The sequence below is a fragment of the Etheostoma cragini genome, chromosome 5, assembly GCF_013103735.1.
Source record: "Etheostoma cragini isolate CJK2018 chromosome 5, CSU_Ecrag_1.0, whole genome shotgun sequence".
Taxonomy (NCBI): Eukaryota; Metazoa; Chordata; class Actinopteri; order Perciformes; family Percidae; genus Etheostoma; species Etheostoma cragini.
The window spans coordinates 8,533,190-8,545,587 of record NC_048411.1 but is presented as its reverse complement, the minus strand read 5'-3'; the positions used below and the strand labels follow the sequence as shown (position 1 = coordinate 8,545,587).

General features: G+C 43.9%; 1 protein-coding gene across 1 annotated transcript; it reads right to left on the bottom strand.

Annotated features, from left to right (window-relative positions):
- Window positions 1-212: 212 nt before the first annotated feature.
- ccn1l2 (cellular communication network factor 1, like 2) lies at window positions 213-7,278 on the bottom strand. Its single transcript, XM_034871815.1, has 6 exons — window positions 7,046-7,278; window positions 6,483-6,889; window positions 6,119-6,332; window positions 4,893-5,255; window positions 3,729-3,931; window positions 213-1,412 (listed from the first exon to the last, which is right to left on the bottom strand). The coding sequence occupies exons 2-6, from the start codon at window positions 6,549-6,551 to the stop codon at window positions 1,110-1,112; spliced, it is 1,152 nt and encodes a 383-aa protein (XP_034727706.1). The 5' UTR covers window positions 6,552-6,889; window positions 7,046-7,278; the 3' UTR covers window positions 213-1,109.
- Between the last annotated feature and the right edge of the window lie 5,120 nt (window positions 7,279-12,398).

The window sequence follows — 12,398 nt, the reverse complement described above, 5'->3', positions numbered from 1 at the left end:
TCTGAAGGCAAAAGGGGGTCCAACCCGTTACTAGCATGGGGTACCTAATAAAGTGGCCGGTGAGTGTATATATACAGTGTATGGTCGTTTCAATAACCTTGGGTTGGTAATTTGTGCCTAATTATACTATCCAGTGAGTACCTACAACCCTAAAACAACAGCAACACCTTTGGATACACTTAATTCAAACATTTGCAAAATAACAAGACATATTACAGGTTGATACATTTTTATTTGATGTGCAGAGGTTAATAGACAAAACAAAAGTCCAATAAACCTGTGTCACGTCTTAAATATTTAGTATCATTTTATTCCTTAAAGCAAAGCATTGTGTGTACACTGTGAAGGACACACACGCATACAAATACAAAATAAAATCACACCCCGAAAAATGAAGTGATCATAGAATTTACCACTCCACAACCAAGAGTGAAGTCCATATATATGCTTTAATCTATATACTTTAGTAGCATAATGAGCACATTCTCTGTAAGTTTCTCATTCTTCAAACATATCAATACACTTTCACACACACATAGACGCGCACACACAAACACATGCACACACACACACACACACACACACACACAAACACACACACACACACACAGATAAACATTTTATCACAAAGGACAGGCACTAAAGAACACATAGCCTCTAGTCTCTAATGAATGTGTTATGTCATCTAGTTCTTCCTCATCATTCAAAATGCATGTCCATAATTCACATCACTTCTCATTTACAGTATGTTCTCTATTACTGGTCTAAAAAACCTTCTTTCTGTATGACAAATTCTCACATTGCCCTCTGCGTGGAGGATACAAAATTACAATTAAATAAAAGAAGTTTCAGTAAAAGCTCGTTGCCAACAGTCACACAGCAGCATACTGCAGTGTGCTGTCCTCAGTGCTGTCCTGGTACTAGAGAAGTAACACATCTCTAGTGTGGACAAACTGATGTCATTTTGGCAGGAAGCTTAAAGTGCAAGCGAGTGTATTGCCTTGTTGGGAAGGAGGGTGGCAGGAGTGGGGGTTGGTGGTGGTGTTGGGTGGATGGGGCAGAGTCTTTGCCCAGTGTGCCAGGCCAGCACTGGGCATGAAGCGTCGGCCTCAGTGTCCGAAGATGTGGATGTCGTTGTGGAGGCTGACTGAAGGCCTGGAGGGCCCGCTTGGTATACAACAGCTTGTATTGCAGCTGCAGCGCTGGATCCACATGACGTTTCTGTAGAAGCCCTCTCCGTCAGGGCAGTGGAAGCGCAGCCGCACAGTGCGGGAGAGGGTGGGTGTGCAGCAACGGTCATCAGTGCAAGTCCCACAGGTGCGAGGGCGGTATCGCTGTGTCGTTGAGCATCCCGCAAAAGTGATTGTGACCGGTTCCTGGGGGCGGACAGTTCGCTGACACTTCTTCCCTTTCTGGATTACAGAAACAGAGACCAGTTAATGTGACATTATGAAACTCCATTTTCATTATGGAACAATGCAGTATTCATTGATCTAATTATTCATTTCCCATACCATGTGAAAATCACATTACATGGTAATTTGGGTATTTTTCAACCTGGACCCTCGTCCCCATGTATTTGGATTTGAGTGACTAATATGAACAAAAACCTTTGAAACTGCTCCAGTATTGAGCAAGCATTTTGTAACCAGCAGTTGTGGACCAGGCTGCAATGTAACCCTGTAAAGCAAAATGTGAACCATCAATGTGCACCCACTAAAAGTACTGTTTTTGACAGGCTCAAAATGGTTTTCTGACTACATCATGGAGGACCGGAAAGGTTGCTGTCATCCTGCCATGCTTGCGTGTGTAACTTACTGATGCCAGGTCAACACAGTGTCTTTAGCTAATAGCATTAGCTTACATCCACTCTGTCTGCAGCTCTCCCCTCTTGGAACTGCATATACTTGTGTTTTGGAATAGGATTTTTTTTCTTTGGCTGGCAGTAGTCATCCCCGGTCAAACTGATCACTGCAGACCCAATGGCCTGCAAGTGAGTGTTACGATGCATTCGCATTGGCACAGTAGATACGGCTGCGAAACAACCGGAAGTCATTCATTTCCTATTGAGATTGGCAGACTCTGTTTATATCTCTATAGCCCTCAGTTGAGAGGTCATAGAGAATTGGACATTCAGACACTGACAGAATGAGTCGTTCTAGTCTCTCCACCATTTTTTTCAACTCGCTTCCAACGCCTACAACGGTGTAGTACGACGTCCAATGGGGGCGCATTGTGTATTACTGATGCTGATTTCAAGTGCCAGTGTGAGGCTGAGTTTTCGTTGATGAGGATCATTCTCCGATCCCAATGATCACACATCACAATATGAATTATGTTAAATTAGGCTACGGTGATTTTCACTATATATATTTACACTCATATCTTTTCATTTAGAAATGATTGTAGACTGTAGCATAATGCAATAAAGGAAAAATTACATGTTGCATTCTTGCTCTGATTGAATGCAGAAGACTCGCGTAGATTTACAACAATTGGCAAAATATTGTGAATTACTTCTTAACACCAAGCAGCGGCTGGTCTAACGTATATCTAGCCAAAAATTGCCAGCAAGGACGACTCTGCACCAGCTACAGCCCGTGTCATTAACATTAATGCCACGGACGCACCTCAAAATGCCATATTTTGGCAGCTCTCTGCCGTTACGGAGGCTGTCCTTTCTCAACAGCCTGGGAGGTAGGCCTACTTATTGGAATTACGGTAAAATCTATCCAGAGTGGGTCAAACTGGTCAAAGTTAACATGTGTAAAACCTGTCTCCAGTGTTCCAGCAACGTCACCTTGGGGAAGGCAGAGGCTTATGTGCATCGCAAGTTGCAGAAAGACACTTTCAAGTTGGGGTTTCAAGTTGGCACTTTTTTTATGAGCTAGTTTGTTTGTGCTGTAGTCTGGATTGTTTCATTTCTTTTTGGATTCAGATCGGCACAATTATGTGCATTGATTATGTTATGTTTAATTTATGTTAATTAGTTAGTTTATTAATTAATTATGTTAGTTAATTATGTTTTTCTTTATATACAGTATGGCCTGCCTATCAATTGCTGTGTTTAAAAGCATTATTTGAAAATATTTGAGCGGAACTTACTTTCCCATTTGACCAGTAAAATGAAACCTTACAGGTCACATGACCAGCACCATTTTTTTCTAGTGGAAACTCTGGTGTAAGGCTCCATTAGTAGCTGTAGCACAACTAGCCTCAAATTCAGCCTGTTAGTATCCAAAGGTCACGTCTATGAAAGCTGAAAGTGTAGCTAGCCATTTTTGTTGGCACAATTTGGAAATGTGCAATTGAAAATCTTTTAGATAACACAAAGCTACTCTGTCTGTAGTCTAAAACAACAAATTCCCCTGAGCTCCTCTCTCCCAACTTGTGTTTCACACTGTTCATCCAACAAGTGACATTGCAAGATTTCAGAACGAGAACAAACAGCCTGTCAGAAAAAAAAAAGAAAAAAAAAGAGGACGGTCATTGACGATGTGCATTTGCCCAATAGAGTTACATTGTAGCCAAGTTTGCAGCTGCCGGTTGTAGCATCCTCGCTCAAACCTGCACCAATTTCAAAGATTTTTTTCACATTAGTCACTTAGACACAAACGCATGGGAAACTAAGGTCCAGCTTGAAAGATACCAGTTATACTTATAGCATAATCATCTCAAAGCCAGCTCACTACAAGTATTGGACTAATGGCTGTGTTTCTTTAGCGTACCTTGCTAGCTGCAGAGAGCTGCAGCTCACATTGCCGAATCTGGCACAGTCTGGTTTCTCTGACCAGCCGACAGTCTGGGTTGTTATTGGTCACTCGACTTGAAATGCCCATCCCACATGTGGTGGAACAGTCGGTCCACTCTGTTATTTGTGGGAAACAGCTGGATTTGAGTAAAACCTCATACATGGGGAAGGACACCATATCTGTGGGAAAGCCAAAAAACAAAAGCAATGAGTTACAATCAAACAATGAATACCCTCAGGGAAGACCCTGGGTATCGAGGTGTCAGTCACTTGATTGTTTTCCACATCTGGGTCCCAAACAATATATATATATATATATATACAACAATGGGACACATTTTAATAATCCAAATTAAGTTTTGCTAGTTAGTCGGAAAAAAGGGTAGTGCGCCAGGCGCAAGGCTCAAAAGGGTTGTACTTCATTAGTGTCTAATGAAGTGTCTTCATTAATTCATAGGTGTGTTTTGGGCGTGCAATAAACCATCAGAGTTTCATCTCCCATTCCCTTTAAAAGCCAGGTGTGTTTGTACCTTGGCGCATTGCTATTATGATGGCGGATTTTCACCTTAATATTTTCATTTATATATTCTGCATGTCTGTGTGTTGCTGCGCTTTCCTGTGTGTGTAACAAGCATCGTGTGCACGCTGTGCCCAAGCCTAGGAGCATTTTACTAATGCACTGTTAAAATAACAACAAAATGCTGCACTATTGACTTTAGAGGTTTTGTTGGTCAATGGCGCGATTACTTTCTGCTGCCGCAAGAAAGCAATACGCCAAGCCGGGTGCAAGATAGTGCCCTATAGGTCCCATAGGATGATGATAGACTGCTTTGGAATCCATCTTGAACTGGTTACAGAGAGATATTTAGCTTCTGACTTTACAAAAAAGTAACTTGCATTTGAAATTTGAAATTTCAGGTCAAAAATAGTTTTGACCTTTATAGGTCAAAACTATTTTTGTGGATTTGTGTAACCATGCAATTGTATCATATCATATTGTGGAATATTTTGTGTTCAGTGATTGTGAAGCTGAGTTTAGCCCATCTCCTACACATCAACAAGGAAAATCTCCATCAGACCATATTAGGTGTTGGTGGTAGGCATCAGGAAAAGCCCCGCTGGGACAGAATGGGATGTTTACCTCTGAATGTGGCCCCTCCGGTGGCAGCTGGGTGCCGAGACTGCGGCTGGGCATGAAGCAAGGCCTTGATGTGGTTGAGAAGGGGCTTGCTGTCTGGTAGGGAGGTGTGTGTCAGCTCGTCTGGCTCCTCACTGATGTGGTTGTTGTCATCACACACCCAGTCCTCACAGCAGCCACCCTCTGGCCTGGCCAGCCTGGGCTGCATGCAGCGCCAGTCGGGCAGTGGCAATTGGTGTGGACAGAGGGGCATGCAGCCCACCACCCTGTCCATACAGGTGCACTGGTGCTGGCAGTTGGGCTGGAAGTCTTCGCCATGCTGGTACACCCGCCCGCCAAACTCGCAGGGCAAACCCTGGGCCGCAGCTGTCAACACACACACACACACGCACAGACACACATACATACACGCACACACACACACACACACACACACAGGAAACACAGCTGTGAAGAGAGACCTTTGACCTTCATAGACATAGGACACAGTGGAAAACCTGCGTTTGTACTCAAACACATGCATCATAGCCTGTAAAGTCAAACTGCACACAGAGATATATCTTTTGTAAATGTTGTTAATGTTTTCTGAACATCGAGGTACGGCAGTGATTTTGTATTGCAATTTTATATTTTAAAAAGAATGGTCAAAATGTTCTTTAAGTTCATTCCTACTATAGTCAATCTCCAAAAACCTTGTATCCTACGCTTCCGATAATGCAACGTTTATTAGAACCTCCATGGCCTGAAAACACCTTTGATTTTTGGGCACAGATTTTCTGGTTAAGTTTTGTATCACTAAGGTTATTTTCTCTGACTTTAAAGACTTATATTTCTGCTTCCAAAAGCTTCAAGGAACTCTTCTCATTGGAGGGTTCCTTTAATAAGTAATCTTTTGTTAACACTGGTTATTAGCCTTGTGTTAACTGGTGGCCATTTTTTTTCTCCTCTCCTTTCTTTCAAGAATCTAATCCAGTGGGATAGGATCAGAACACCTTTGAGCCTTCGAAACTTTAAAAGTAGTTCATTTTTTATTCCTCATGACATGAGATGTAAGCTATTCAACCAAGGTTTGATTTTGTATTTCTTCTCTGAGACTTTTAAAGCCTCAAAAATATTATACAATATAGCACAAGAAAAAAGAAAGAAAACCAAAATGTTAGGTTTTTTTATTATAACAAATGCATATGGTCAAAATGTGGGCTTTCACTCAGCCTAGTTGTTGGCCTCACCTCGACACAGTCCTCTCTCAGGGTCTCCTCCAGCCCCCAGATGGCAGCGTAGCCCCTTAATGTGATCGCAAGGTTTGGTGGCGCTGCAGTCCTCATTAAACTGCCGAGCACAAACTTTACAGCAGCCACAGTGGTCGGTCACCCAGCTGACACCCTGCGGGCACGGCTGGGGTGAGGGGGTGCAGGAGCACTCCGCCGGGCACTCCCTCTCTGCCTGAGGATCAGAGTCAGAGGTCAGGTTAGGATGTGTGACAAAGGGTGGATTGGGATTTCATCAACATTAAAAATCCAAAAATAGGATAACAGTATGCAATATTAAATATACGGACTAAACAAAGTGAACTGTTACAAACAAGCAACTCACCATCACTGCAGCACTGCCGAGCACAAACAGGGTGGAAATGATCTGCTGCAAAGTAACAATGCTGAGCATCTTGATTACAGCAGATGAACAAACAAAGACAAACTGGTAAAAACCTTCCAAAGGAATAAAGAATTGTAGAGGTAAAAAGTTGTGTTTGATTGACCATCAAACGTTCCTAGAGGAAAGAAGTCTTGTTTGTCAGCTCCAGGATAATAAATGTATCCACAGTTCAGAGTCTGTGCACCAAGAAGTACACCCGTCTGGTCTTGCTTGCTCTCCTACAATATCTTGTTGTCAGCACAGCTCAGCTCTACTTCATAGAGAGGTTTCCCTGTGTTGTGCCTGTACTTATAGACACACATGTCCCCGCCCCCACCGTGATATCATTGACACTCCTCTCAAGACGGCTGGAGAGTGTCCAGAGGGAGGCGGTGGCGGGTGTGAAATATCGTCCGAGAAGTCTTCAAACCACTGTTATTGTGGACCTGTGACCATAGGGAGAATGTGTCAAAATGTGTAATAGGTAAATACTATAGTGAAGAGTGATACAAAACATATTGTACCTTAGGCTTTAAGGGTGACCATAAGCCTCACACATGCCCAGGGATATTTGACAGATGTATGCAAGAAAAAAGAAAACAATTTGAAGACAGGTGTAATGGAAAACCTGAGTGGGGAATCCCACTCCATCATGGAGTCTTAACAGGGGAAGTGGTGATGTGGAGAAAATCCCTGTGAACAACTCTTTCACCAGCTTAGGCCAACCAGCCGGGTTCTGTTCTCTCCAATGCAGTGTGCTGCAGGACACTGTACTCAGGACATCCTGTGTTCACTCCATCTCTTTCCGAATGGACCACATTCCAGGAAATACAGGTCTTTCCTCGGGTTCCCATGATTGGTAGGAAAAACTCTGCATTTCCATTGTCATCCCAGGAGCAAGTAAAAATGTTTTGTTGTAGAGCAGGAAGGTCCTCACATTAAGCGTTGGCTCACGCTGTCATGAACATGGTAAATGTAATTGGGTGCATTCCATAAGGCTGCTAAAAGTCTTCCTCTGCCCACTAAAAAACATGATGCATACGGAGAAACTACTGAGACTGTGGACACAAGTCATGTTGTAACGCATCTGTGTGTCAAAACCAAACTGAACAAAAGAACATATATAATAATTACATGAGATTAGGGATATCATTCAGTAATTAAGCAATTCATATTTACTGAAGAACTGACCAGCTCTGCTTATTGTGGAACCGTTGAGCAGGACATACCTTAGTATGCCCTTACATAACATGGGGGCATGATGGCAATTTGTCCGTCGCCATCTTGGTTTTTTGAAACCAGATATTAAAGTTTTTGACAAGAGGGTGGAGCTGGAGAGGGTGGACCTGAAAAGGGTGGAGCTGGAGGGGGTGAAGCAGCAAATGGCGCTGCCCTAAGCTAAACGCTAAAGAAGGAGTTTTTCAACCCTTCTGAAGCACGTCATCCAGCGGAGAATTACCTGCGGGTAAACACAGACCTCTGGTTACTGCTGCCATTCATCAGCATGTACTGCAGTACAGAAAATCTGCAAACTTTCCCTAAAGTTACCAACTAACGCCAGTGCTAACTAGCTAGCTCAGTTGGCAGAACGCTGGACAAGACATTTTTAGGTGACCAAAATGTTCAAATTAACTTTTGATGAAGTGAAAACACACAGTGAGAAGGTCAACGTTTAAGGAGAAAATACGAACAACACCCATAAACAAGTTCCCGGACATTTTAATGTACACAGTGCCATGGTTAGCATTGCTAAGCTTCTGTCACAATCGACAGAGTCCATAAATTACTAAATAAACATGATGCTGAATTGAAGAAGACTTGAAACTAGCCCTCTCCAGGAACCATCACCTTATCGTGGTGTAGAGGTTTGTCCCTATGAACCTGAGGGCTGTGTTGTCTGGAGATTGGTGCTCCGGGTAGGGTCTCCCATGCCAAAATGGTCTCAGGTGAGGGGCCAGACAAAGAAGGGTTCATAAACCCCAATGAGTCATTGAGGAAGAGGTAAATTAAACCGCCTGGAAGAAGCACGGGGCCCCCGTCTGCAGCCAGGCCCAGATGGAGGACTTGTCAGCGTGCGCCTGATGGCCGGGTTTGCCACGGAGCCCGGCCAGGCACAGCAACTCCCTCTCCATCCCTTGGGCCCACCTTCTGTGGTTGGACCGGGAGATCAAGGGCCTCGACGGACCAGACCCGGGCGGCAGAGGCTGGCTCTGGGGACGTGGACAAAGATGGATGGGTGGATGGATTGAAACAAGCAATTGGGACCATAATCTCATTATGAAAATATTAACTGAGATAAAAAAATCAAGTAAGAAGTAAGGTAATTCTCCCATAGACTTTCAACACAAAAATACTTTAATTTGGTGGCAGTGGAGTCGCAACTGCTGGAAATTAGATGGAATGCAGGTTAAAGGAAATTCCCCACTGGCTTCACTTTTAGAACCTAGAAGCTTTGTCTTTCATTTTTACAGTCTATGGCTCTTCTTTACCTGTAGCCACACCCAACAGTGAAGTTACAGTGTACACACCCTTAAAGCCTTGACCCACCAACCCAACGGCTCCCTTTTCAGCTAACGGTCAGCCAGCAAAAAAAGTGCCTCGGTACACACTGAAGCAATACTGATTGCCGACGGCAGCTGATTAGACAAACGCTTCACATGGGTCTGGTTTGTCTGGAAATTCAAAGCCAGACTGTCATGGTGCTTGTTATGAATACGAGAAATAAAGAAATGCAGTTGCTGAATCTGTTTTAATTTCTGATCGACAAAGGGCAGTTTAAAAGATTTTTGTCAGATTTTGAGAGACTCTAGTCTCATCCCATTTGTCATTTTTGGGGTAGCACTCTACCAATCACATTGGTCATCTGAGTCCGACTGCTGGCAGTGCCCGCGATCTGACCAAGCATGTCAGGTCAGTCAAAATGAAGGCCCCTGGCCCCTCCGACGGACGACAGCACGGAAGACACCAAACAAACTCTAGTCACCGACATCAAAAGACTTTCTGACAGACGATTATCGGGTTGGTGTATCGGCGCCTTTAAGTACACAGCTACAGTACATCAGTGCAGCGAGGTGAGTGATGGTCAGCAAAACACGACTTTAAGCTGCTTCTAAGTTTGACGATGAAAAACAAGCTGTGAACACTACACTGACATATTACCAGTTTTTTAAGTTGATTTTACAAACCTCTTAACAAATAGTTGTAGAGTTGGGTCAATTACTGGTCTGGTCTGGTGTAAACCAGTTTGATTTTATGCAAAGCGGTTGAACTGGCATTTGTCATTATGTGTCATTTGACACCTTCTGGCAAATTATAAGTAGTCTACATTAGCAACCTGTGCTGGCTGCATCACAGTGCTAAATCCAGCTGTATTGCGAGCAGTGTTTTGCCACAGTCACACTCCTTCAGTTGACTGTAGTGGCAGGAACATGAACCCAGATTCTTTTGCTGCAAAGTAAATTTTGGATATTTTTCTTACAAGCCACATATCTCATTGTGACACTAAAGGCCTTTATACAGTGGACGCAGCCGAGCTGGCGTGTGCAAAAGTGACGTAATGGGAGCGCCGTAACTGTTTATACCCCTGCGTGGTGGTTAGTTGCCGTCTCCTCCTGAACAGCGATGGCGCTTACGAGCAAAGGCTACCGTCATTGCTATTTCTATGGAATAGGCGAAGATTTGTTTAGATGACCTACTTTGTTGGATCACGCCTTTCATTCGCCATAAAAGAACTCATCTTAACCCAGTAAGTTTACAAGAGACTTGCAGTCACTCTGAGAGTCTTCGTTCAGGCTTCCTGTTTCCGCTTTGTCGCGCGCCGCTGAAGAAAACAGAGTGGTGCGCGCGCTCTGGACGCACACTCAAGATCCTGACGCACCAGCAAGATCTTCATCATTTTGACGACACATTTGCACGTACGCTTGGATGCGTTGACTGTAAAACGGCTTTTAGGTGAAATTGTTCAGACGTACGGCCAAATCAGGCCTAATTAGTTTCTTATTTACACGTCCAGCTGATACATCCACTCACCTTATAGCTCTGTGTTGGGCTACACTCCTCTACTGAGGGAAATATATGGCTCTTAATTGCAAAATGTTCCACTATGTTTACCAGCAAGCCTCTAAATGTCTGTCTGCTGTCTGGTGCTGTGCCGGATGTGCTGGAAATACACCATAGAGCTGAGGGGAACTACAGAGTGTGTACATGTAGATTATGGATACATTAGGCTATACATATGTCATTTGACTCATTTTAATTCAATTCAATCTTAAATATTGATCAATGCTGCTTTAAGGGGCCACAAACCACATCATTTTGGGAGTAATTAGAGTACCATTATTACCATGAATTTAGTAATAGTTTTCTGTATTTCAATACAAACAAATGAATGCCATGTTATTTTAGAAGCATTTCCACACTTTATGGTATTAAAGAACTCACATTTAGAGATGAAAAAGCAGTAACCTCAGCACCCCACAACACATCCTGAAAACCTCATCAAAATTATGTTGATGGGACTAAACCTGAGCCCTTTAGGTTAAAGGTTGGTCCCACTACACACATTTCACTTACTGAGAACAGGTGTTGTAGCTTGAGACTGAAACGGTGATGTTACTGTGTGCACAGAGCACACAATCAAACCACATGCAGCCACCCAGACACCCGGCCGGCTCGGCTACTAAACCACCGGGACGCTGGAGTTAGGTGAGATGGGGGATGAGAGGGAGGTGGGCTAAGACCACCTTGTTGGGCAGCAGTGGGGAGGAGGGCAACAGTCTGGATTCTTAGAATTCCTAGCCCACAAAGGCAGGATGTGTGCACTGGCCACGCTGCGTCGGACACTGATGGAGAAGGGGGAGGAGGAGGGGGTTGAAGGGGGTGGCGGGGTTGCCAGTTTGGCAGCCTCCTATCTGGCACTGTGTCAACCATTGTTTGTTAGCCAGGCAAACATTTCCAAAACATGTGGAGGTCAGGAGTCGGCAGAGATTCAACATGCTGTTGCCCCATGTTTGTTTTCTCAGCTTGATATATGACACCGTCCACCAGCCTGAAGAGTCAGTCCAATAATGTGTTTTTAACATTTGTTTTACACACTACTAACAAGGTACTTTGCTTCTGTTAGTTTCAAATGCAAATCAACTACTATCTAGAACTTTCTTCAATCTGCTTTCATTGTGTATCCATAGACATAAAGATGCTCCTTTCACTATAATAATGTCCAAAGAGTCCCACTGATAGCATTCAAAAGCTATAACTAGAGCAGTTCAGAAAGAGATTGTGGGTCAGGTTAGGATTATACAAGGTGTCCTTAGGAGGGGAGCTGGCGTCTCCCTTAGAAATAGGGTGAGAAGCTCAGTCATCCAAGAGGAGCTCGGAGTAGAGCCGGTGCTTCTTCGCATCGAAAGGAGCCAGTTGAGGTGGTTCGGGCATCTGGTAAGGATGCCTCCTTGGCACCTCTCAGGGAGGTGTTCCAGGCACATCCAGCTGGGAGGAGGCCCCAGGGAAGACCCGGTTGGAGCTGGTTAATATGGCTTGGTTTGGGGTCCCCCACTGGAGCTGCTCCCCCCACAACCCGATATTGGATAAATGGATGAAGATGGATAGCTGTTACATTACTTTATTTCCAAGTAAGTACGTGACACAAAACGTAGGTTTGTTCTGTTTGTTCAGTACAGCAAAAAAACAGGGGAACGTCTGTGCTATAGTACAGGCATATGGCCAACAACATATTGTTAGCACCACAACTGGTAAGATGCTACTATTAAAAACATTATCAGTATATTTTCTGTCCCATCTAACACCTTGACAGGTTTATTAGTGGACCTGATCCTTGACAGTCCATAGTTGGGACCAGGAGGCAGAGTCCCAGTGTAACAC